Raw genomic sequence first — 27,856 nt, forward strand, 5'->3', positions numbered from 1 at the left:
GTGATATAAGGTGCTTAAGGAAAGGCAAGGAGTAATGAGCAGATCAGAGAAACAAGTGAGTTGGGATGGAAGCACATAGAAGAAAAAGGGTAACAACAACAATATGTAGAACAATAAAAACCTTTCCAAACTTGCTAACAGAACATTCTTCTTAGTTTCCTGTCTGACTCACCTGGAAAAATGTTTCCACATGTTGTCTAGGTGCATCCTCCTTGAGAACAGGATAAGTGCATTTCCCCATCATATCGTATATTGCTTTCATGATATCAAGCATTTCCTGAAGAGAAAAAAGAAACGTGCCTGTGTAAGGTAAGGTGCATTGTAGCTATTACTTTGACATAGGACAGGTAATTTTTAGCATTTGCATTTTACAGCAAAATTTTGAGAATGTGCCTCTGTAAATCTTTGATTGAACAGCTTCAAGAATGAACTACCTGCTACCTTCTTAGAAATTCTAAACATATTATATCATCTTTCATAGTTTCTGTTGTTGAGATTAAAAAGATAAACTTGTTAAATAAATGCAGATGTATGTTTCTGATCTTAAATGATTTAGAATTTGTACAAATATATTGATTGTGGAAAGAATCTCTCAAGATCTATTAAGTAAAAATAAAGAGGAAAAGTCCTGTAACAGCAGTTGAATAGTTAAAACACATTACCTTCTTCTGCCTGAGTTTCCATAGAGAAAACACACATGCAGCACGCACATGCAACACACATGCACACACACAGACCTCCTTTTCTTTATCAAAAGCTTTGAATTTTGTTAATAGAGTTGCCTGTGAAAACTACAAGCATGATTATAAATATGAGTATTCTGTAAGTATGCAGAGAAACTATTCTATAGGTGGCCCTTCTGTAATAGTCATAAAATGTCTTTCTAAAAATTCAAAATTAACCTTTATATCTAAAAGGACCTAATTTTTGAAAAATCATATATTTCTAGGAGGTCACTCATTTGTTAGGTGTGTTTTTATATCCTTGCAAAGTAAAGGATTTAGGAATCTTTTTATATATGTTTTACATCAGGTAACAATTTTAGGAGTAGATTCAAAACATAAGTAACCATTAAGGACCATTTATGTTCTTTCATTCAAATATCCTATCATCAACCTACTTTTTCCAAAGTGACTGTATGTTCATATACATATAAATTGATGCTAAATGTTTCAATATCTTAAGAATTGTGGACTTTTACAATTTTAGGATGGTTTTCTGTGTTCAATTTTCGTATACGCCTTTAAAATTAGAAAATTAGTTATTTTTTAACATGTTTAGTCTGTTGGGAAAATATATTATCTACTATTAACTTCATAATTTTGACAAGCGTTCTTCTGAAATCATTTTTTCTTTGAAAGCAGGACTAACATACACCACCTTATGTCATTTCAGTGATTAGTGTAAAAAGTAGACTTTACCTCTTTAGTTATATATCCATCCTTATTTATATCATACAAATTGAAAGCCCAGTTCAGTTTCTCCTGTACTGTCCCTCGGAGTAAAATTGAGAGACCCATAACAAAATCCTAAATAGAAACAAAAGATCTTGGTCAGCTTGGAATTGAACAGTTTTTCATAAATACTCAGAAATCCAGCATAATAATTTCTTCAGAACCACAGAAAAGTTGAAAGATGTATTGCTTTTATTTCTTTCAGTTAACAGTAAGTGCTAGGCTTTGCATGTTATTTTAATAAATACAGCAGTCTATGCTCTTTCTGTTATAATAAATAGATTGAGTAGTATTATATAAAATAAGCTATAACTTTCTTCTGTTAGTGGATTTAGCCTCTGAAATGCCTCACATATTAGTAGTTCCTGTTGAACTTAATGCCAGGGAAAAGCACTTCCCCATGGTGTAATGGTCCAGAACAAAATTTAACTGGAACTTTGATTAATCTAAGCACAGGAGACTGATTTTTGGAGAACTATCCACTAAGGAACATTAACTTCTTGATATATTTATAGCATGTTGTAAATGGACTATGTAGTTCCTTTTAGATCAGCCTACCACGGTCAACCTTCTTATGTCAAACTTCTTATGTGCCACAATATACTACAGTAATTAAACATTTTATTGAGAATATAATAGGAAGTAGTATTTATTATGTATCTGCAGGTCACGTTAATGGTCCAGTGCTCTATTTCTATATTCCATAGAAATAAGACAAAAACCCCAATGAGATGATTATTTAAATTTAGGTTTTGGTTATCATTAACTGACAAATTATCATATAGTCAGCTATAAATAATGGGATTAGTCCAACTATGCTCTTGCCCAGCAGGCAAGGAATTCTAAGCACTAACACATTCACATTACATCAGTGTTAGAACTAGATTTTATTTCATAATTAATACTTTTTAACAGCATGAACCTCATTTACATTTAGTAAGCATCTTCCAGATTGGAGAAAATATCAGTTAGGATGTGTCATCATGCGTCTTCTGCATTTCTCAGCACATTCATTAACCATCAGATACGTATTTTTAAAACAATTAGTTTATGTTTTCTAAATCTTCTCTCCCACCTTCTAGTTGATAAGCTTGTAAACCCATGAAATCACTCCCATGATAGATCAACAAGAATATTGCAAGGGCTTATATTTAAATATGTATTTCTAAAATGTTGTCAAAGAAATACAGGAAATCTTAGAGCAGCATTAAGACAGAGGCTATATAATTTCTTAGCAGCACTAGCAAAAGTTTAATGTACCACAGTCAAGTAAATATACCCAATACAGCCAAGCATACACAGATAACACATCCTCTGATGGTATGCATAGCTCTTCTGACAGCTTCAGCCTTTTTACAATTCAAGTGGTATGCTCTGGGTTTTCTTAGTCTGTCATAAATGTCTCTGTTATTGGTACGTTTGCCCTTTGGGGTAAATGAATACATGGATTTTGAGTTTTAGTCAGCTTATCTTGTCTGTATTTCAATGACTAATTGAGGGTCACAGGGTTAAATCTCCAAACAGCTCTTTAACACTGTGCTATTAGTATTAAAATGTTCAAGAAATTCAGAACAGATCTGATCACATTATAGTATTAGCAGTCTACCTTTTTACATTTGGTACCATATTTTTCTGCACTGTTTTATATTCTTGATACAGCTTTTCCTGAAGCCTTCTGCATAGATCTGCAATAATATCTCAGAACCCTAATTTTATTTTTGACACCAGCAACATTTTTGTATTTATTCTGATGTTCAAACTATATCTGTTTTTATTTCTCTCGCTTCCTTTTCTGATGCACCACCCCTATGTTAGCTGCCTTCCTGGCACCACATATATCCTCATTTACGAGCCAACCCTTCTATCATCAGGGTTAAAATACATGCATTCTCAAAGCTTGACTTCACTATTTTGCATTGTGTCCTCATACTGAGGACGCTACACTTTGCATATGCTATACTTCTAAAATTCAGAACAACTCAAAACCTTCCACGTGGGTGCTCTAAACTTTGCAATGGCAGGTCACCTCCATTCTACATTGCATTAATGCCTTTGGGAATCCCAAATAGTTCTGTTCAGGAAAACTGCTCCTGTTCAAATGTTCTCTGAAAGTCCCTGGTGTAGCAGTTCATCTCAGAAACATTAAAAAAGATTTATGCTAGTAGTAAGTTGTGATGAGTTGACTAAAGACCAGTTAGGAAAGTTTTATATATATATATATATATATAAAAAAAAACTTTTCTTACTTTTATACAATTTAAGAATATAGCAATACAAGTATATAGAAATGGAAAAGCCAATTCAATGAACGCAGGCTAAATCCACAGGGCATTCAGGGCTAGATTCATAAAGAGAAAAAGGAGAGACCCTCTATGGTAGAAGGCAATGTATCATCAGAAGCTGTTTAAGTATGTTAGCTATTAAGCTGTTAAACCAGTGTAGAACACCATACTAACACAACAGTGCTTAAAATAGCAGCCAAGTACAGAGAGAGTCTATCTATACACTTATAAGTAACAATGCAGTGAATCTCCTTCATCTAGCATAGGATCATGAACCAAATCTCCATCACTGTATTTAATAAACTCAGATGTGTTTTTCTTTCTGCTGTAGGCATCTGATTCTTGGAGAGAGAGAGGGATTCTACTTTTAAAGACTTTATGAAGGAAGATTGTCAATACTGCTCAGGCACATCTTCTAAGGCTGTCAAGACTGGCCATTGAGAGAGGAACAGTCCTGCTCAGTGGAGCGCCTAATCAGAGGAGAAGCGCATGGATCAAGGGTCACAAAGGAATCTAAAACTCCAGAGATTGGCTGCAGCTCAGGCACATCTCTGTTTTTATCATTTTGTGTTTGTAGGTTCTAGGTCAGGTCCCTGTTTAGTCTGTGATGGCAGTTAGAAACGTGATTCTGTGCCACAGTACTTCCATTTAGTCCCGACCACACTGTTTCTCATTTCCAACCCTAGCTTCCTGCTGAGCATGTTGGTATCTGTGAGAACCTCAATCAAATGCTGAACTCTCCTGTGCCTAACTTGGATTCTACAAGAAGAGAGGATGTCTTAGTAAATTGTTGCAAAGCAGAGCATCTTAACATCCGCACTAGAGCCTGGTGCCTCTGTATGCTCAGTACACATTTCAGTTCTGAACTAGAGCCTAAACTACTTCTGGTTGTAACCTGTGATTAACTGTTTTCCTTCCCCCCCCCCAACAATGATTAAGTATCTCTTAAGTTGTCATTTAAACTGTAACTTAATCAAAGTTGTTGATGACTTTCTGATTGCTTCCTCCCTTGGTCCTTAGGGAGAACTATTTCATTAAGTGACAAGCTTAACAGTATGTTATCTTAAATCCACAGGAAAGCTTAAAATTGATCCACCTGATCATGTGTTCATTTACATCTTGTTCAAGGCCAGAAGAAGTAGGTGCCATTTTGGATTTAGCTCTTAGCATTTTGGAAAGGAATCAGGCAGTGAATTTGTGGGCTGGATGCCTATTTATCCACAGAAAAAGTGGAGCACTGGTGCAGATAATGAAGGTCTTTGATAGCCTGGAGGAGCTGCTGTTAAGAGGAAAAATGCCTCTCTGTAGCTATGATTAAAATGCTTATGACCAATTATATCCCTAGAAAAATTAGCTTATTTCATATAGTACATGAACAAGATCCTTTTATGTTTACTGCAGAGAATGCCATTTGGATCACATTTATGCGATGAAAAAAGAACTGGAACCCAGTTCACTAACATGCCAAAAGGGCACATTAACAGCTGGGTCACTGGCTGTTTAGAAAGCATGTTTATCCCTCATATTAAAGCAAAACTATTTTGCATAACTAATGAAATGAGCTAGTCTCAAAAGAAAACAAATACAGGTGAAGAAATGACACAGTCATAGGACAGGCAGAGATAGGTTCAAGCAGCTATTTCTGCGAATATTTATTTTTACGCTAACTAAAATAGCTTTGGCTAGAGAGACCAATTCTTACCAGAAAGTATATAGATTTAGGGATGAGCAAAATTTTAAGTACATAGCAATCTTACTAAGCAAGCTCACCCGACAAAGATGTGTGCTTAAGTTATACAAGGTTATGCTGAAGTCTAACACTTCATTGCTGATAGCTGAAAAAACTGAAGAAAAAAGATACAAAAGCTAGAACAAATGATCTCTTTCTTCATTCTCACAATTCCAGCTACTACAGCGTAATTAGAAAAGGGAGAGTGCAACAGACAGAAGATACCATTCTTATCTACAAGTTATATTTTTAATTCTTCCAGTACCAATTTACATTTCCATGTCCACTTTATATAGAAGAGAGCCAAAGAATATTTTCTTCATGGATCATAGTTATATTAAATTATATTTACGGCTACCCTGCTCTTTGCAGGGTAAGAAGGTAACTTGGGATGAATGAGTCTCCAAACTTTTAAAGTAGCCCCTTTTTCTCTGCTTTTTGTGCTGGTAGGAGTGTTGTGCTGGAGCAAATGGTAGTATAGATTGGTATTGAAAGAATATGGCACAGTTGCATATAGGATAAAAATTGAGCAGAAAATAAATAATGGGATTGTGTTTTTCACATTTCATCTTGTTTCCCAATTCACAGCTACTTTTAGATACTTAAAAAAATGCAAACATTTTTAACAGGATTTTAGAATCCCTGTCATACCGTTTATAAGTATTATGCTGCTACATGTTACAAAGACCCAGAGCTAGATTCTTTTGACAGCAGTTGAGTTGTGCTGGAATTACAATTAGTGTAAATGAGATCAAAGTCTGGGTCACTCTGTCTGAGTGGATATTGAACAGAAGTAAGCTGGAGAATATCTCTTCTGGTCCTGAGCAAAACACAACTTCTTTTGTTACCTATTTTCTTTTATTCCAAAGCTTTTTTTTTGTTGTTTTGTTTTTTTTTTTTTTTTTTTTTTTTTTTTTTGTATAAGGAGCTGCACTTCCAGATATTCAAATCCCTTAAAAATGCTTTACATCTTCTGCGTTTTCTTAAGGCTTTCTTTCTGAGATTCAAATGTCAATAAAATAGTTCATGAAAGATATATCTCCTTTTGTTCTCACTTTTCCAATGATATAAAGTAGCAGCAAAAATGTTTCTCAAAAATTGATGCTAAATAACCTTTCCAGTATTGCTTCTGCAGACTTGAGCAGAAGGATACCTTGTGGAATTAGCCGGTATATAAAAGGTGGGGATAAGATCTACATTCCTGCTTGTAGTTTCACATGGAGGCCACTGATTTCAGCTGACTAGAAATAGGCAGATGGGGGTTCATGTTTTTTTTTTTCAAACAAACCCAAATAATCCCCACCAAAATGCTCTGGCTATATTCCCAGTTGAAGTTTAGATTTTGTAATTACAGTGCACTTGCTTGGCAAAGGCTTCTCCTTCTATATTACATCAATGAAACAAATAAATCAATACAACAATGAAAATGCTTTAAAAATTTCATAACATCATTCACTCAAGTAAATCATACAAAGATTTATACGATGTATAAGCAAATTGAAAGTGGGTGTATTTTATAACAAACCGGTTTCAAGTTGTAAGGATATTATCTATTCATTAATAATAATAATAAAAAAAAACATAATGCAAAACATGACAAAGCAAGCATATCCTTTTCCAGGTGAACTGATTTTTTTTTTTAATCCTGTAGTTTAAATAAATAGCTTTTCTGCAGAAACTTGTACACCCTGCTTTCATCTGCACTACTGCAGGGAGTTGCCTTCTTTATTGTGTTGCCAGCATGTTGCCATCGGCTTTAGCAGGAAGAGGGAGAATTATGAAAGAAGATTGAGCAAGTAAGTGGAAGAAGAATGAATTTTAAACTCCTGTGCTTCTAAATACAATTGCCTTAAAGCCTTTCTTGTAGGGCCTCCTCTTGAAAGCTGTGTGTGCATGAGCAATCCTTGTTTGGCTGCATAGTGTTCACTGACATCAGCCAGAGTTCAGAGTCCTCCTCGCCCTACCGGAGGCAATCAGGAAGATCAAGTATTCATTTAGGTACCTTGAATATAAATTAGGTTGCCTTTTGAATTAACAGATTTATAAAAAAAATATTACGTACGTGGCATAGTTTGAGTTACAGTTTGGGATATACAATTGTGAAGAAATAATGGCTTTTATAAATACATCGGAAAAATTTGAGTCTTGAGCCACACAAGCTAAAGTTTTAATGTGAACCACACACAAAAAAAACCCAAACCCAACTCAATTACAAAGAGTAGCAAAATATTCAACTGTAGAGAAAGAACTAACAGTAGCACTTACCTCAAAACTTACCGATCCATTATGATCAGTGTCAAATGCATTAAACAGAAAATGTGCATAAGTTGTGGAATCTACAATTTAAAACAGTAAGAATGGTTTATAGTGAGCACACCTTTTTAAAATTAATTTCATTCAATTTGCATTTAATTTCTTTTTTTTTGGTGAAGGAAGGATACATCATAAGTGCAAGTGTACATGTAACTATAGTGTTAGGAATGAGAGTTATAAAAGTCTGTGCTAGAATATCTGCATTCATTTTCATCATGATTTCTGCATGCAAAATAGTAATCATCATTATCTGAAAGAATGGCAAAGAAGTCATGTTACTGTACTCTGAAACAATCTGTGCTGAGAACTCTGCTTTATCAGTGAAATGGCCATGATAGGAGATCTATCTATCTCATGTGTTAACAAAGAAAAATGCGTTCATTTATTTATTTTAAATGAAGGAAACAGACTCTACCATCTGTGCATCTGCTGCATTGCTTTATTCTGAAGACAGGGTGCGTTACCCAAGGTGAAGATAAGCTCATCAGAAGCTCCTACTACCCTCGGAGCTCAACATAGTGCAGCAGTCACCCAGAGAGATGCCACAGCTGAGGCTCCTGCTGCACAGCTTCAGCAGTTTACTTTGCACACCTGACTAATGAATGGTGGCCCATAAGTGAGAAAAAATCCTATGCAGAGAAGCAGATTCTTGAAGCTGGTTTGTGGCTTAATCTCCATGAACATCACATTAGAGCTAGATGTTTAAAAGCTTTGGGAAAAAAAAAAAACGGCTGCAACTAAGCAAAGTTATCAATAAGACTCAACCTTATTTATATATTGGTTCATTTTGGAAACACAATAGAGCATCCAATGTAAATATGCCAATATAAGTTTTTCTAAACATCAATCTTCCCATTTTCACTAAATTACTTCCAAGAGACACAAACTGCTCCAGGAAAAACACATTTCCAGGGGAAACAGAAAGCTTCTCCAGAGATTGCCCGTTGATTTAAATTACCAGCTGCTCAGGTTATGGAAGTCAGCTCTGCTCTGTGTATTTTCCGTTTCTCAAAACCATGCAAATTAATATAGTCTGAGGTACTGTTTACTTATAACACTTGTTGTTTTGTCCTTCCACTTTATATTAATTTTAGGTTAATTAACATTAACCACATAAGCTTTTAATAAGGTGAGAAGTGTTGTGCCCCCCATTTATAGGTGAAGAACTGAGGCAAAGAAAATTCATGCTTCTTGGCCATAGTCATGACTGCAAAATCAAAGAGGATCACAATCTGAATGTTGCCCTGGAAGTGAAAATGATTCTTCTTGAGGCTATAGAACAATACTTCAGTCAGGATACAAATATTACAAGGGAAGTCTTTTCCCAACAGTATTTTGGTCCATCATGGGCAGCAAATGCTTTGAAATGAACTTTTTGTAACAACTAACCAAAATACCTTATATCCCAAACAGTAGTAATTGCTCAGCCTTTTAATTTTCATCTGTTACACTTCAGCCACGCCTATTTAAATCCAGGGTAGTGATCTCTTACATTGTATTTTCTGCTTAATTCCTGTTCTCCCCTTCCACTCGAACAAGAGTTCTCTTTCATACCCTTTACTGAGATGCCTTTTCTTTATTTCTTGGGCCTAAACTGTTTACCTTTCATATTAACCCAGAAAATTGAATTTGTCACAGCCCAAACAATTTTTTTGAATTTCACTGAGCGATAGCCTTAGTCAGAATTAAATGGCATGTTAATCTGAAGAAGCCAAATAAACTAATACTCAGAACTTTGTACTTCACAGATTCAGACCTGACCTTAGACAGACACGTCTCTGATCTTACCTCAGTATGTCAATTTTGTATAATGTGAAATAACTGTAACAAGATCAAACTCTGCAGCCTTTGAACCCTGGCTGTGTCCACTTATGTATTTATTTTCAGTGAATTTCCAAAAAAAAAGGAATACTGTTGAGACATTCATTCATCCATGCATGTAGCCAGCCACCAGTATAATTGCTGAAGGCATGACCTAAAATACAAATTCCCACTTTAACTGAAAAATTTAAATATATCAACTTCAGTTTATATTTAGGAATTTAATAGTCATATTTTTTATAAGCTGCTGAGACATCTGTTGTACAACAGAAGATATTCTGAACTATTTTCTGGAAGAAAAATATTATAGAGGTATAATTACTGCAAACTGATTATTATGTCTCTTCTCATTCTCTTGGCTTTAATTTCATAAACAGGTAAAATATTCCTAAATATTTTCTGAGGATTTATAATGAATATCACTGTGTTAAAATAAGTTTTTTTTCCCTACTCTTTGTTGCCCATATATGATACAATTTAATACCCTTTTTGTATGCTGGCATATAAATAAAAAGAAATCTGTATTTGCAGCACTTTTTTTTGCCTATAACCTTTTTTGAAAAAAATTTAAAAATTCTCAGGTCTTTTTCAGGGTTGTTTGTTTGGGAAAACATCTGTTGAAATTTTCTGAAATTTTATCTTCAAAAACAGTGTAGAGCATGGTACACTAGTGCTTTAATCGGTGCTACTGAATGTGATTTCTCCCTCCCTAACTCTTCAGTGTTAATCACAGCAGACACAGTAGGCTTTACTTTATCAGGAAATAAGATTTCTTTTCAGTATCCTCATATAACTTGTAGGCTACAATAATATTTTGACAGGTTGAGGTAGGAACAGATGCAAAATCCTTTGAGATACGCACTTAAGGCATCTTAAATACTGGAGACAAAAAAAATGATAGTTATTATGTATTCAACAGTATCCCTTATCAAATCATGACCATAAGTTGTTCTGTTCATAACTGAGAAGGAATATAATAATTATTCAGTGTTGACTCATCTATGACCTGTACGTCTAAGAACAAGTCCCAGGTTATATTTCAGACAATCATTTGAACTGAGTGTTGAATGAATGCAAGGGAGCTAATGAGGCTTATTTATTCACCTATAGAGTAACAGTTTTCCCATTTACTAAAAAGAAGTTACCTTCACTGGAGTGCCTTTCTAATAGAGAAAGCTTTTCAAAAAGCTTCTGCCTTTTAAAATACACTGGTTTTGCTGCAATTCTCTATCATCTCCTTTGCTATTCGTATGGGTCCCTTGTTCCCTTTTTATCCTTCCTGACCCTTATCCTGGATAATCCTGGAAGTCCCTTGTTGGACTTGATGCATGACATGGGAAAATGACTTTTTGATGATTGCTTGGTCACCCTAAAGCTCAAATGTTACACAATATCATTCCATTTCCTTAAATGATATGAATAGTTATAATGATACACCCCGTTGTGTCCATTTTTGCATTACATTGAATATTTGGGGCACAGATGTACATACATGGCTTAAGTTTTGATTCTGGGATGTACTAACATGTTCTTTCTCTGCAATTACAAAAGAGTTTTTTTCCTTTTAATATCCAGACATACATGAAAACAATATTGTAAGCACAACTGAAATCCAAAGGCCTCAGCTGCATACTATATGTTGGCAATACATTCAAAGACTTAAGTATCTAATCTGTCTGCTTAATTAGATATTTTGATGTGATGATCTCACCTGGTTGTTAACATGCAGGGATATGCAAACACAGACAATTAACTGTGCTTGGAAAATATCTTTACTATTTTGGGGACCAAAGAATAGACTCTGGTTCCTAGACCTCAATCAGATGGCAAAAGTCAACACAGCAATCTATAGAATGAAATGAAAAAACTTGATGAAAGACTAGTGAAAATCAGAATGAATCCAATAGAAAAGAATAAAAAGACATGTCCTCATGGTTTTTGGTGTAAGATAGGGTCGTTGTTCTATCCAGCTGAAATTACTACAGTGATCAAGTCTGCTGAAAAGCTTCATGAGACAGGCTCTGAGGAATGATGACCAAGTAATAATTACACTACAAAATGTATTTCTTTCTCTTTTCATATTGTTATGTTTTAAACAATATAAAATTATTGTTTTGCAAAAGAAGAAATTGAAAGCAAAATATAAATTTGTCACATACAGGTAATATTTATTTCCCCAAGAATAAAAACTCATTAGCTTAATAATTACTTGTTAGGAGTAATAATTGTATAAAGTATTCAAGTTTCTTAAACAATAAAAAAATCAAATATGAATGTAAGAGAATAGAAAATAGGTGGAGGCTATTGAACATGGAAAGCAGAATGAAATGGCTTCTGATCTTCACTGAGATTACAGAAGTTATTTTAAAAAAATGTCTATGAGAGTACAAAACAACATGTATTACTGATAAAAGAACTATCTGGATTTGATATTTTCTTATCATGCTAAAAATCAAATGCATGGAGTTTCTTTTCAAGAAACCTGCAGAAAAAGATTTCCCACTTCAGTAAAGCCTAAAGTGCTGTAAAGATGACAAGTAACATTACGATATTAATACCACCGAACTAAAGAGTTTTGGACTTGACTTTTGTAGAAAGAACTTCATTGTATGGGCTCAAAAATGAATGGAAGCTAGGGATTTGTAGTAATCGGTGGGATACTGATTTTTTAAGACATCTTTTTACTATATTTTACAAAAGTTGAATGAAACAAGATGAAAAAGCATATTTTTTCCAAAAAGTGTAGTTCCTCAGTTGCAGAGAGGGGAAAGCCATTGCTGAAATGGCAGCAGATAGTGTAGCCACATTCCTCAGTATTACAGTACTGCCACTGCTAGCAACAGGTTTGTACTGAATTTCCAAGACCTCAGGCAGAGGCTCGTCACGCTTGCTCTGTCCGGACTTCTCTCGACCTGCCTGCAGTTTTGTTTTAATTGGTTTAGCTGTGACTGCAATTTCTCCAGTTGACCAGATGTCTAGGGCTAATTTGTTTTCCTCTTGTTTATCTTTGTGTGGTGCAACCATAGTTTTATATAGGCAGCAGAAACAAGCAGCTATTCTACATAGAATGAGACATTTATGACTCTAACACAATGACGCAGCGTAGAGGAATACAGGGCTGGTATGACAGCAGAGACCTTGAAGTGGAGGCACAGGATGCAGCATGGAGGAGCACAGGCCTGGGAGGATAAGGGACGGGTTACAGGCTGGTGCTGGAGACCCCAGGGCCATAAACTGCTCACTGACAGTCAGTTAGAGAAATGCAGACCAAGAGCTGGACAAAACTAGTTTTAGGAGTAACAAACAGAACAAAGCAGCAGTATCTAACATATGTAACAGGCTCTATATATTGTCAATTCAGATGTCATGTGGAGCTGCAGACCCATGGAAAAAAAAAAGAGAAAGGTGTAAAAGCATGTTAACAAACATAAAAATGACCCCACATGGTTCCCTGAGCAAGGAAGAAGACAGCATGTACATGGCCACCATACTGCTCCCAGCAAAGGACTCCTGATGCTAACAGCTCACCACCCTTCACCACCTCTAGAATGAAACCGCTGACCGTAAAACGCAGAGGAGCTGCAGAAGGGAGCATAACACCAGGAAAAGGGGGGAAACTAAGTGTGTGTATAACAACTTTAATTGCATTAGTATTCTTTCTTCTTCTGAAACAATTAGATCTGGACTAATAAACATTAGGCTCCTACGATTTTGATTATGGTAACATTTGATTATGGTAACAATAAATTCTTAGCTTTACTTTTGACCATAAACAATTTTGAATGTAAATCTTATATATTTTGTTATCATTTTAAATTTCTAAGGTAAAGTAAATCACATGCAGTGAAGTGATTTTCACAAGCCAAGGTAACTAAAAAATATAATATCTAAAACTGTTAGTCTGGTTTAAAAGCTTAGATACAGAAATAATCAGTAGGCAAGTCAAATCTTTCAGCCTTTTGTTCTTACCTATTGAGTGTGCTTACTTGCTGAGGATTTCAGTGATGGTAATCCACAGAGAATGCTGCTCTTTACCTTCTAGGTTTTTATTTAAAATAAAACTAATTGGGAGAGTCTATGTTCCTACCAATTAAAGTGGGTTTTTATAAATATAAGTGCAAAGAAAGAGCTATGAACAGTCCCAGGGAAACATGCAAATCTCAAGAGCTGTGGGAGCAGATGAAGAGGCAGGATTGAAGTGCTGTAGGAGAATATGAAGAGGGAAAATTGAATGGAAAAAGGAAGAAGAAAAGAGAAAAAAATTCAAACGAAAAGAAAATCTGCAGTTCAAGGCAAAAGATTGTTAGTTACACTTTTTTTTTTTGTTACCTTCACTGCACTAAAAGATAATGAAGATAAAGAAATTAATGAAACCCTTGGAAATTCCTTCACTGAAATTAGAGTAGCATAAAAGCCCTCATTTAAGTAGAGGAACTCCATAGAAGTCAATGGGGCTTCTCCCTTTGAAATTCGATTTGAATCATACCCATGCTGCCTCCTACAGTTTTAATTCCTACTGTGAAATTTTTGTAGAATGAAAGACAATGGAGAAAAACATGGAAAGCTTAAAAAGAAATAACCTATTGAGAGAAACATAGTTTTCAAAGATATATAAATCCATGTCATAACTTGATAACTAGAGACTGACATCTTGTAGATATCATTGCATTTCATTCTGAAATATATAACTTTAAATGTGTCCAGGCATCAAGTAACCTGTGAGTTCAAACAGAATTTAGTACAACTATCTTGTTAATCTGAATAACAGGCTGTTTTGCAAGAGTTAGAAACTAAGAAACATAATTCTCCATATATTCTCATACTACTTATATCTGTCAAGTACTCACCTCCCTGTGGAAAGAACTGAGAGTAAATTTCTTTGAAGGTGTCTTCATTGACAACACCGCTAGGACATTCCTGAAGAAAGTTAAAGACAATAAATAAATAGCATGTCCATCTAATCTGGTTCAGACAATTTATGTACGTGTTAGATCATATAACAAAATAGTATAGAACATACACATGATTCTGAGAGTTTAAGATGCTTAAAAAGAGTCTAATTTTGCATTTTAAACCAAGTATTAATGCATTAAATATGTATCACTGTAAGGTATCTTCCTAAAGAGTTCCCATGGAACAATTTATTCCTTTGTGCCGTAATCTCAACTTCAGGACTGAGAACTAAGTGACGACGTAAGCAGCAGCAGATGCTGTGGTGCAGCGCATGGAGCTCTCGGTGCTGCCGTCAGCTGCGGGGGGGATTGCCCTCGCCTCACCGCTGCAAGGGGTGCTTGTGCGTTATGGAAACCAACCCAGCACCGTATGCTGCTTTTGCAGTTAGGTGGTGTTACTAGAATCTGCACTCACAGTCTACCTGAGAAGGTCTACCCGAGGAATAGAAAAGACCCTGCCACAGAAAGCCTCATGCGAGCCTCACAGATCCTTCGACCTCTTTACCTCTTGTTCATGAACTGCAGACTAAGGAGAAAATGAAAAGATGTAGAGAAGAGGAGAAAAGAGGATTAGAGTAGTGACTTTGCAAAAATGACTTACGTAAAGAGATGAAAGAACCAGAAAAAGCACAGTATTGTTTATTAGCTAGTGCAGGAATATCAGAGGCAAGACATCTGAGTTCTAGTTCTGAATTTGCCAGACTAAGCAGATGACTTGGGCAATGCATTTAGTTTATTTTTGCCTTAATTCCTTCTTTAATGTGGAAGACAAAAAAATATGGCAAGCTCTTTACCAGGAAAGTATTTCTAGAAACAGACGAGAGACAAATAAAGTGTTAAATTTCATACATTTATTTTTGTCCATTGCTATGCTGACTATTTGGATTTATAGCTCCAATTTACAGGCTCCTAGTCCTAAACTGAGGAAAAGAAATATTTTCAAATGAAGATAAAGCATGATGTTTCTTAAATCAAATAAGGAACACTGACATATTACAGTTATGGCATTTTATGCAAAGAAACTAATAGTGTAATCTAGCTAACTCAGAGATGAATGCACTGGAAAATGCATGTCAAATCTGCAAATCTAAGATTACTTTGATTTATGCCAATTTACTCTCAGCCAAAATCAGATCTTCACCAGAACTAAGAATGCGTAAATGCACATTAAGAGACAATTCTGTCTGATCAGACAAAAAGCAGCCATGGAGGCAGAAGCAGGACATTATTTGCTCCTGGCTCCAGAGGCTGGCACTGATGGAGGCAGGACACAGAGCTCCACATGACCAGCTCTATCCGAGCTGCTGGCCACACTGCCTTTCAGACCCCAGCCTTTCGGGAATGGGGAGAGAAGTGCAATGGATCCGGCATCTCTATCGTTCATCAGAAATCTTCCTGTCCAGGTAAGGAGCAATCTGTTAACTGAGGCAGGATCTCCCTGCCTATTATGTATTTGGGTGCGAGGGCATCCTGAAAACATCCCTGCTTTTACCAGTGGCACAGAAAGACTGCAGTCAGATGGTCCAGTGTATCTGTCGTCCCAAATTAGGTTTACTATGCTGCTTGTCTTTTAACATGAAGCCTTTTGGAGTTGTATAAATGCATACAATATACCATAATTTTTACTTATATTTGAAGTCTAGTAAAGAAAATTTGAGTGAAGCAGTCAGAGACTCAGTGAAATAATATTTATTCAATATAAAAATGTTACAAAGGTATTTCATAAATTCCTATTCCAATTACACATTGATATCTCTTTTAACACTCCCAGACCTGCTCCCTGAGATAAATGGGAGTGTAAAAGGGCAATGCAGTATCTGAGAATTCAGAAAAAGCAGCAGTGGCTTCTTTCTCTTCTGCTTGTCTTTTTTTCTTTTTTTTTCTCCAGACAAAAGCTTGGAACACTTTGGAGGAACTAAAAAGAAAACCTTTATTTTTTAATTTGTATAACTCAGATTTTGATTTTTTTTTTGTTAAGTTTAATACATAATGAATGACAAAATGTATTTAGGTTCACCTGACTGTATGCCTCACTAATATTTAAAGTGTATTTCTACCTTTTCCTTGGATGAGAAAGGCATACAAAATATGCACATTTTACAATTACTCCCCTTTTTGCAGTAGGCCTTACAGGCACAAGAAACAGCAGCACCTCCAACTGTATCAATTTTTAGTCTAACTAAAGACAGTCAAGAATAAGACTTCCAATTCCTGATTGCATTCAAATGCTGACGTGCTAGAGGCGAATCAAGGGTACTCTGAAAAAACGTGTCTGATTTATTTTTTATGTTAGTTCAAAATAAGTTAGCATCTGCCACACAACTTGCTTTTAGAGAAATACATGATCTGCATACCTTACTTAAAAAGTCCGTACTTTTTTCTGTCACTTAATGATCTCATGTTTCCCCATATTGTTTGAAAAAAACATTGCTAGAAACATTGCCTACGTTCACAGAACTGTGGCCCACTTCAGCCGCTGTATTTTCCTCTGCTCTTTACCTCATCATGGCCAGTAACACCTTACCTTGTCCATCCTGGGGAGGTCTGTAGCAGTGGTATCTGGAGAACATTCTTTAAAAATCTGCTGGCTCACCAATTACTCCTACCAGGAACGTACAGTTCCAGCTGCTTTTTCCATAGCTTGACTCTTTCCTCTGAGACTGTGAACAGTTCCGTTCTTAAATAATTTTAATCCAAATACATATGTAGCCAATATCATTTACCTCCAAGATGTTCTATTCTTGACTTCTAAAACTTGCTTCACTATATTTGTTGGAAGATTTTTCTGGTTCAGTGAAGGACATTTAATATTGTAACTGTTAAGTATGCCCCATGGCTTTATATCAAGTTATTGCTGACCTGAGTCTATTGTACCAACTGTAATTAAAAAATTCTTACCTTTCATTAAATTCTTATAAAAGAAAGCAAAATAATTAAATAGTTTGAAAGAAAAATGTGAGACTCATTTAAAACATTTCCTATATTCTATTTCCCTCTAGCTGTATGTAATTTATTTTGTTCAAGAAAATTTCTGTTTGACAGTCTTTTAAAATTACATTAAAAATGTATTACATGTTCCTTATGGAGAAAAAGAATGAGTTAAAGTTCATCTTGGGCCATTTTTTCTTGAGTCTAGTGCTCTCTCCTTTAAAGAGAAAATAAGATAAACTGACAGAAAGAAGAGACTGAGAATAATAAATATGTGTCTGCCTTTTGATGATCTCTCTCCTTGCAATTTTACTGCTGGGAAATTACACAAGGTCTTACGAACCACTCCAAAACCTGTAAATTATTTACCAGCTTCATGCTGTCCTTTATTTCAGTATTCCTAAGAATACTGAAAGATGTGGATTTGTCTTTGCCACCTAATCAACACTCCTTTTAGACAAGAGGCAAACCCGAAAAGACACAAAAAAGAAGAAACAGAGAAGGGAAGAGTAGGAAAGAGAATGAAGTAGAAACAAGCACAAAGCTCTGACTTTTGTCTGCATAATAAAAAATTTTGTATGACAGATCAAGCCGTACTATGTGCTTTGACAATTTTAAATATATTTTAATTATAGGTTTCTGCATGTCAGCTTCTCTATCCAATGCTTTATTTTCTATCAATATTTGTTCTGCTTCATTTCACGTATATATTTATGTCCATTTTGTCCACTCACTTAATTATCTCTGACCTGCAATATTTTCTCCTTTTTTTATTCTGACTGAAAATTAAAATTTTCCATAAACACAAAACTAAACAGATCCTTACGGCTATACTTTACTGTGTAAGAATTTAACAAACGGGCTTGATTTAATAATATGATGTAGGCTAAATTATTAACAACACGTGGGCCAACAGACACCTCAAAGTTCAACAAGAACCGCGAAATTCTGAATCTGGGAAGAAACAGTCTCTTGGATCAGTCCAAGCTGTGAAGCGACTGGCTGAGGAGCAGCTGAGAAGGATGCAGGGCCACAGTGGGTGTCAAGTTGCTTGCGAACCAGCAAGATGCTTGGCGTGCAGATAGGACCAAGCACCCACCGGGCCGTGGCCGGGGCAGAGGGAGATATCCTCCGTCTCTGCTTGGCACTGTACCCGCAGGCAGCAGATGCAATACCAGGCCCGGTCTTGGGGGTCCTCCCAGGTTAGGAGGGATGTGGAGAAACTGGAGACAGCTCAGCAGAGAGCCATGAAGATCACCAGGGACAGGAAGCCCACGGCCTGTGAGGGAGGCCGGGAGAGCTGGCCAGACTCGGTCAGTGTAGGGCGCGAGCTAAGAGCAGCCTCCTTGCAGGGCAGGAGCAGGGGCGAGGGAGCCACCTCGCAGACAACACGACAAGGGGCAATGGCCACAGTCTGAGTTTTGCGAGTTCACACTGAACACCAGGAAAAGCTTTTTCACTCGTCTTTGTTCGCTAAAGTATGGTTAGGATTGTGATATCCCCTAATTTCTGTGGGAATTTGCACTGTGGAACAGCCTTGCAAAGTTGTCCATGCACATGACAGAGCCTTCTGAAGGGCTGAAACAAGAAGTGTCGTTTGGTAAGCAGAGCTTGATAACTTGTCAGTAGGAAACTCAGCATGCTGGCCAGGAAAAGAGGGTGTCAGTTAGAGACTTGAGGCAACAACTTCTGGAGCAAGCCCCCCCCCCCTTTTTTTAAATTTTGTAAACCCCCTATTTCCAAACTGCATACTTAAGATGCATTTAAATTTGCTGTATTTGTAATGTTTCAGACTATCTCTCTATAGCATTTCTCTTATTCTGATACCTGTGAATAAAATATAGGCCTTCTTAGGTCTTTTGTATTTGCAGAACACTGAGCCAAATAATAACTATACGATTCACAACGTGAATTGCAAAACCAAATTCATTTCCCCACTAAGACTTACAATGGGTATTTTTAGACTAAACATCTAGCTTTATTCAGAAATATATATATATATATGTTCTGTGATTAATAAGTGCACATTTTTGTATACTTAGCCTGAATTGACCTCCCATGGCTAGAGATCAACTGTGTAGTAAAATTACTCAGCAAAATTATCAGCAAAACTTTATCAGATAGGAACATTTCTTAGAGTAGCTATGCTAATATATTAGATCAGCAATGCTTACGACTGAAATGTACAGTATTTTTTTCTAGGCTAGCTTACAGGCCAGTACAAAATCTGACCACAAGAGAATTCAAACGATCTGAAAAATCATCAGCTACAGTATTCAAGTACTACATAAATTTTCTGGAACAAGCCCACAGAGCCTTAGTTCACAAATTAGTCCAGTGCTCCCTCCCCCAGATAGCGTGTCAGAAGTAGGGGACATAAGAAACTGAGGTACAAAGACTCCTCCAGATAATATGTCTACGTGATCTCACCGTGCCATGGATGAATCAGAAGAACAGAAAGGTCTCACCCAGAAAGGACCAGACTCCTCCTCGCCCCACACAAAGGCGGACACATTACTGTCATCACTACACCCACCCTAGCGCCTTTTACCCCAATACCTTAGCTGTTCGGGAGCTGTACTTCAGCAGCTGAGCCAAGCAGGTGTTGGTAGTGCAGATATGAGGCTAGGTCCAAAAACAATTAGGGCTACAGTTCTTACCTACTGCCCCTTTCAAAACTTAAATCTAAATGTCTGACCCTCAATAGCCTGAATAGGTTTTGCCAATTCACTTCAGATAACAGCGTTCCCACTTCCCAGTGATGCTATTCAGGTAAGGGCTCTTCAGGCACAGGCTCGTTAGACTGTTTGAAAAACAAAGCTGAACTCACAGCAGCCAGGAAGGTTGGCAGTCACAAAAGAAGAAGGGTGGAAGGATAAAAGAAAAATAGGAAGAAGCACCTCAAACAAGCAGTGTAACATTTAAAAAATGGTTTGGGTTTGCTGAAATGACTAACGATTCCAAGTGCTGTTGCAACTAAGCCACTAGATCATCAGTGACTAAGCCACTAGGTCATTAAAAATACGTACTTCCCATATTCAGATGGATAATTGGCTGAACAGAGGTGGTAAAGTTGTACTGCATGAAATTAAAGCTGCAGAATTAGAGTAAAAACTGGAAGTGACAAAAAAGCTAAAGAGCAACAACAGAATAAAGCTGGTAATTTCAATGTCAACGCTCCTGAGGTGTTTAATTTGCCTTTCTACCACCGCAAATCCACAACAGCGTATTTCAAGTAACTCATTTGAATGCCTGGTGTTTAACATACTATCACACTTTCTCTCCAATGTAGGGCAGCCCAGGCTGTTTTCCCAGATTCATAAACCCATTCTGCTCCCCGTAGGCTGCTCACTGCTGCTGCGGGATCAGTCTCGCTCCAGCTCATTTCTGCACGCACCTCTCTCTGCTCTCCAGGGAGGTTTCTCCCCAGCTCACACAGTGTCACCGCTCCTCAGGCTGATGCCTTATTCTTACCTCTTTTCTCTTTACCTTTGCAGTAGGGCACCAAGACCTACTTCACGTATTCTCTGTGTCCCATAATTCTTGGTAGAAATGGTCTATCAAGCCCGCTCTGAATCTCCACATTCAAAATCTTTTCCAGATCCTAATTTTTTTTCCCTTTCAAAAGATGCTTTACAGGGTTTAAGCAAGTTATCATCGAATTTTACCCCATTTATCAGACATAACAATCTAATATCAAACCGAGGAGGCATCAGAGAGATGAAAACTTCCAATCCAACAGATCTAAAATCCCTACTCTTTTTCTCCTACTCTTGGTCTTTCTCCTGTGTTGCCCAATAACATGAAAAGCATCTTGTGAAAAGCATCCTTTCAGTCATACTCTTCTGCATTCTTACGTTGTGTCACATCGTGCCCACTGTTGTTGCTGTAGCTCAAGCCAGAGAAGGTGTAGAGAGAGACCCTTTTCTGTGCATTGGTAGCAGTTCAGGACTCCCAGCACAGAGGAGTCTAAACAACAGCATCATGTTACATTGATGCCATAAATTCTCAGGGCAAACAGGAAAAAACAGTGCTCCCTCAGGAACCATAGTGGCTATAAAAGGAGGGTTGATCTTAATCTGGCAAACAGAAGTAATATCAAAAAAAAAAAAATCATTTAATTATTAATCACTTTAACCCATTTCTCTGTAATAAATACACATCTACTTCCTCCTTGACATAATTATTAGGCATAGATTGCCTATTTATTCTGAAGTGAGTTTATGTTCTCAAAGGACAGAGTTCACTTCTGGTATTTATTTTTTTCAATAATTAAAAGAAATAAAACAATGCAAATCAGAAATAATCTTCATGAGAAAGGGTTAGGTAGCACTGTTGGAATTCAGATTACATTATGGGGCAATACAGGAGAAAAACCAAGAGTAGGAGAAAAATGGCAGCAGCTAATAAAAGTGAAACAATTTGGAAGGACTTCAAAATAGATGGGACAAACAACACAAGCTTTTTGGAGAAAAAAAAAGTTTGATGTCATTAGACGAAAATCAAATGCAGTCTGAAAAAAAATCTCAGAAGTGAGATGCTATGTATTAGCCTGTGAAACAATCTCAAAAAAGAAATTCAGAAAAACCCTCTCTCATTAAATATTTGAAAAGTGGCTGCACAAAGTGCTGGTAAAAGTAACATGTATTAGCCTGTGAAACAACCTCAAAAAAGGAATTCAGAAAAACCCTCTCTCATGAAATATTTGAAAAGTGGCTGCACAAAGTGCTGGGAAAAGTAACTTGGGAATAGTTAGATGATTCAAAACATCTTTTTGTTCTCTCATTGATAAAAGAAAAAATATCCTAGACAAACACATGCATGCTCTTTTTTCCCTTTCCCTTGCTCTAAATACTTTTAGAAAAAGCAGTAACAGAAAAAGATAAGAAAGATGAGTCATTTTACTGCCATAGTAATGTCACCCTATAAAGGCAACAAAGCATAGAGATCAAACAGAGAGCACAGTATTGTCCATTATACTTAGGTGTTAGCAAAGGGGTTCAAGGGGTTATTTGTCCTAAGGATTGAGTAAAAAGAAACCTTGTCTTCTCACGTTATAGACAGTCATTTCTCTGAAGAGCTTCTTTGAATCACAGTCTTCTGGACTGCTGTACTGTCAATATTTGGGCTCTTGCTTTTTAACACCTCTTTCTGAAAGTAGATGAATGACAGAAACATTTAATTTCCTTTGGATTGATTTATCATTCAACACTTTCACATCAAATGGGAGTTTTGAGAAAATCAGTCCTTGTATGAGATAATTGCAGTGACTACAGAGAAGATACCTACTTCAGTTCTTTAGATCAGGCAATTACATGATTCCTCCACCTCTCTGTTCTTTTTCAGCTTTTCTGTTTGCCAACTATAAAAGCCAGTTTGTCAAAGCAGTTGGAGGGGGGTAAGGGGATCGGCAGGAGGGTGTCTCAAACTGCACACAGACGATGAGAACTGACTTTATTCTATCTTTATGCCTACCATTTGGGGGTCTGACCACGCACAAAACTATTGCCTATGACACAATGGAACAACTTCAGACTTTGCCTGCCCTTCTTCCAAAAAGTTATTGAAGGAACTGCAGTCAATTACCAAGAAAATAAATGTGCTTTGCTGACATCTGACAATACTCATACACTAGGGAAAGTGGAACCATTACAGTAGAGGAATCCCTTAGTTGATGTGTCAGCTGAACTCACATCCCCTGATACCATAAAGCAGAACATCACGGTGCAAAAGTTCAGTGATGAATCAGACCCTGTAAATCTTTACTAAACCTGTAAAATCCCTCAAGACATTCAGTAGTTAAACCTTTTTAATATAGTATCAATGGACTATACTCCACAGTTCTAACAAGACTAATATACAAAAACCCAGCAAGAACTAAAGATGTTCAAAGCTATCAATAGAGATTATTAATTCATTGTTACAGCCTTGTAGGCATATTGCTTGTTCTTTGTTCAACATCTCTATTTGTTTACTAAGGAAAATACATAATTTGCTAGACTAAATTACACTGGCTTTAGTTTTTAATTTTTTACTAGTATATCATTAATCCCCACCTCTTTTAGGCCACAAATGTGGCAGGTCTCTGGTTTCATTAAGTACAATTGTTGGCAAAGACAGATATTGTAACCAGCGGTACTAATATACTCTTCCCTCAGCAGGGAATGGCTGAATTTTGTGCCCTTTCACACTTCACACTGCAGTGAAACTGCCTGTCACTGACCTCTTGAAAGAAAGTGAGATATGAGAGGTGATACGGACCGTTGGATCCTCCCCATGGTGAGGGAGTGGGAGGAGAAGGGAATCACTGAGGAACGACGCATGCCCAGCTCTTGGTCTTGACGTAGAGTTGGGGTGCAGTCAAAGAGCACGCATCAGTCCAGGCATTCAGACCTGCTCCTAGGTATGGTAAACTACTTGTAACCCAAAGTAAAGCCTCAGTTCAGGAACTGATGTGATTTGGGTAGAAACACCTCAGCTAGCATCCCAGAACTCCAGGAATTTTGAATGCTTTCCACCAGGACTGAGAGGAGCTACCAATAACCTATACGCAACTAATTTTAAAGTACTATGTCCTAGTCACAAAAAGCAGAAAGGGTTCATTGCCTTCCAAGTCGCTGCCTTACACGGCGAGAGAGAACAACGACTGTATACCCACTCACCCTCCACTGTGCAGGAACGGGGAGATGAGCAGACACAGGCTGCAGTGGAAGGGCACACTAACAGAAAGTTCTGAACTTGTGCGCACTGCCTACCTGCTTCTCAGTAGTGGCAACCGCAAAGACTCAAATAAAATCCTTTTTTATGAGGGTGATCTGTCCAATTGAAACCACAGAACTGAGACTTTTGGGAAAATTCACATTATAATGGCTCATATTCAAGTCACAAAAGACCCTCAGTATAAATAAGAACGTATAATTTATTTTCTTCTGATAGACAGGGAAGTCTCCTCTACAGTTTACATGTTCTAACATTAGTTTAGTGGAAGTGCTACCAGCTACTGCAGACAATAAATATAGCTGCCTTCTTCTTCGTGCCACTTACACATTAACAGAACATCAGCTGGTTTTCTCAGAAAGATAAGATAATCAGAAATGCCTCAATGAATCAGAAATCTCTATTTTTTACTCTAATCAATTCACATATTCCAAAATAACAAAATTATTAAAAAATAATTCATATTTTTGCCAACTTTCCTGGCATTTTAGAATTACATTCTACATTTTTACTTACATGAATCTTAATGAATTTTTACCTGAATTTTAATGCATTGTTAATAACGCACAAAGAACTCTCACACTAATGTGGATTGGAGTATGCCAGACACCAGAACTGGCCTCAGTCAGGGATTTTTTTTCCATAATGTAGCTGTTTTGATATCGTAGTTATTACAATAACTGTGCTCTGCTGATGTCAATCATCTGATTTATACCTGCTGAAAACCTTGTCCTTTCAGACATTTCTGTTTCCCTCCTGCCAAGTCAACCCTACCTTTTTCAAAGACCATAATTCATGCTCCATAATTATGTCTATTTAAAATAAAACGCATAAAATTTGTAGGAGTTAAAACATAGTTACAGTTGAAGGAATTTCATATAATTTTTGTTATAAAAATGCTTCCTCGAATAAAATGAAGATTAATTAGTACATCAATGAAGCCTTTCCTACTCTGTAGGAGTACTGAAAGACTCAGCACATCAGTATGTGCAAGACACGTGAAGACACATAGAGCAAAGGAATTTTACAAGTCCAAAATACAAAGTGCTTTTTTTTTTTTTTTTTTTTTTTAACCACACTGCATGAAATTACTCTTATGAAAGATTTAATTCTAAGATGACTAGCATTAGTATTCTTTTCATCTGTGGAATATTATCCTTACTATGTTTAACAATATACATTATATATGAATGAATATACTTATAATGACCTATGTCTATCCTGATGGATTTTCACTCATGTTCTCTAGAGAATAACCTGTATTCAATTCAATTACACTGAAAACCAGTGGTGTTTTTAATTTCAATTATCACTTCTATTTATAGTGTTATCAGAAGAGGGGTATATCAGAATATAACCCTCTGTTCAAACTGAACCAGTTCTTAGGTTTTCTTATGCTTAGGTTTCTCATCTTAGCTTTCTCAAGACATGTTTATAAAAAAAAAAGCTTACATAGCATCTTTTCTTTATCAAAACTATTCTTGCTTTACATTTTTAAAACTAAATTCTGTGTAATTGTTTAGAAAGACGGTGTATCATTACCAAGCAATCAGGAATGCAGAAATATGTTCTCTAAAAGTATGCCTAGGATCACACTAATCTGATGATTTGAATAGGGCCAAAATTTCCCCCTAAAAGAGACTGCTGTTCTTTTCAGTGATTGCAAAATTAAGCCTTACAGTTCAGAATATATAAGGTTATCCTACGGTCTTGTTATACTTGAGTATACTTATGAGCCTTAATAGTAACGGAGCTAAAGAAATATTTTCTGTTGAGCCTGCTGAAGCTCTCTAGGATGAGAGACATGCAGAGTAACACATAAGGGAGATTTTTTTTGTGCATTGGGTTAGGGATGGTTATCCGAGACAGTCATGAACCCCAATCCCCGCTCTAATGCTTGCCTGTGTATGGGCCCACATATCTGAGCTTTCCTTCCTGATGCAATGTACAGTATAATTACAACACAATTACTACAGCAAAAGTAAGGTCTCACAAGGTCTACACCTCAGATGACTGAGTTATCATTTCTATCACAGAAGCTATAGGCTCTTCTTATAGCTCCGTGAGCTTTTTTGCTACAATTTAGGCATAAAAATTACACTGCTTCCCAATGGCACAACAAAGATACACAAGATTTTGAACCTTCCAGTGAAAGATAGTCATACAAACGAAAGCCTCTTCCCACCTCTCACTTACAGCAGCAGCAGTCTGCTAACTTCACACAAAAACAAGCAGAAACAAGGGGACTGGCTCCCACCCAGCATATGGGACTTTGCACTATAAATACCAATCAACACTTTGGCTGCTTCCACTATGCAGTGGCTTCATGCCAACACCACTTTTCATCAGTGCTGCTCTTTATTTAGCAATACCCACCAAGTTTAATTTTTAGTTTCCTATTATTAGCACTGGTAGTAAAACAGCAGTAAGCAACCTGGTTGGATAAGAACTTAAAAGCCCACCCCAAAACTCACCACATCATACTTTATGGAGGAGCCCCTAGCACTTGACAGGAGTTTACTGGGTCTGTCCTCACTTGCTGCTGCAGAAGGGCTTTTTACAATACTGGCTTCACAGATAGGCAGAAGCTATAATTAGATTAAACATAGCAGAATTCAGGCTTCCAATATTGAGTGGTGTATTTTGCTGTAAACATTTTAGCAATGAGAGGGTACTTTGCCTCTTGGGAAAGGCTGTGTTTATGCTCACCTTGCTTCTGAGGCCTGCCTTGCACACACTCCAACACTTTTAGACAGATTCCTTCAAAACTCGTAAGAGAAGACAGGATAAATGGCTTCCTGTTGGCAAGTGCAGAGTGCACCACACAGGTGCATTCTGTTAAACCCACTCACATAATTCACCTGAACAGGATGAAGGACATTACCAGTCCCTAATAGCAATATCCGAGTATAGCTAAATTCACTACTTGGAGACTATGAGGTTGTTGTTTCATTTTTCTTACACTAGGGAGTTGGAGTTTAGAAGCTTAGTCAGTGCTTTAATTTTCACTAAAAACTCCTTGTACCCTTCAAGAATGAAAATTCACCGTTGAAGGAACTATATGAATATCCTTCTACCACAGGGTTTGATCCTCTCATGTTATCAGAGTTGGCACAGTCCATCATTATCAAATATGTTTTATAACCATATTTGAAAATGTAAAAGCCTAAGTGCAGCACAATGTATTTATGAAGCAACTGCAGTGTGTAAATCAAAAGAAATACACTTCTGATCTGATTTTTTCCTATGCCAGAGACAACTAGATGTCAATATTTAGTGCTGCCACTAAATTTTCATTTTAATCGAGATAGTAGAACACTGAGAATTTTGCATTCAGGGGATACATCTCTGCATGCAAGTCATTTGGTTTGAAAGTGTGTCCCACCTCAGGCGGCTTCAATATTTTTCAAAGAGTGGCTATACTTTGTTTCTTTCAAAGACATGAAAATGGTAAAGGCAAATGGATCAATATTTGATTGCTACTAATTGTGATGAAATGCACTGAGGAATTTCAGCTCCTACAGAATCCTGTCAGCTTGCAGAAATGGTGAAGAGAATAAAAGTCAATGGGGAGCAGCTTAGAAACTGGAAATCAAACATTCTACTCATCATTTATATTTTACATTTTGTTATATTTATAGTGATGCATTTGTCCTTCAG

At 36.7% G+C, this 27,856-nt stretch overlaps 2 protein-coding genes across 5 annotated transcripts in view; one reads left to right on the forward strand and one right to left on the reverse strand.

Annotated features, from left to right (window-relative positions):
* PACRGL (parkin coregulated like) overlaps positions 1 to 4,127 on the forward strand; it is a 28,888-nt gene extending 24,761 nt beyond the window's left edge. Inside the window, exons 9-10 of the transcript XR_009958393.1 lie at positions 202 to 309; positions 4,068 to 4,127. The gene's annotated coding sequence lies outside the window, so the exon portion shown is untranslated. The remainder of the gene's footprint in view (positions 1 to 201; positions 310 to 4,067) is intronic.
* Positions 1 to 27,856, reverse strand: part of KCNIP4 (potassium voltage-gated channel interacting protein 4) — a 205,691-nt gene that overhangs the window by 8,103 nt on the left and 169,732 nt on the right. For all 4 annotated transcript variants that reach the window (XM_062575389.1, XM_062575390.1, XM_062575391.1 and 1 more), the window contains 4 exons: positions 14,447 to 14,516; positions 7,731 to 7,801; positions 1,422 to 1,529; positions 173 to 277 (listed from right to left, as the gene is read on the reverse strand). In XM_062575389.1, the coding sequence (XP_062431373.1) occupies positions 173 to 277; positions 1,422 to 1,529; positions 7,731 to 7,801; positions 14,447 to 14,516 (354 nt within the window). The remainder of the gene's footprint in view (positions 1 to 172; positions 278 to 1,421; positions 1,530 to 7,730; positions 7,802 to 14,446; positions 14,517 to 27,856) is intronic.

The sequence above is a fragment of the Rhea pennata genome, chromosome 4, assembly GCF_028389875.1.
Source record: "Rhea pennata isolate bPtePen1 chromosome 4, bPtePen1.pri, whole genome shotgun sequence".
NCBI classification, from domain to species: Eukaryota; Metazoa; Chordata; class Aves; order Rheiformes; family Rheidae; genus Rhea; species Rhea pennata.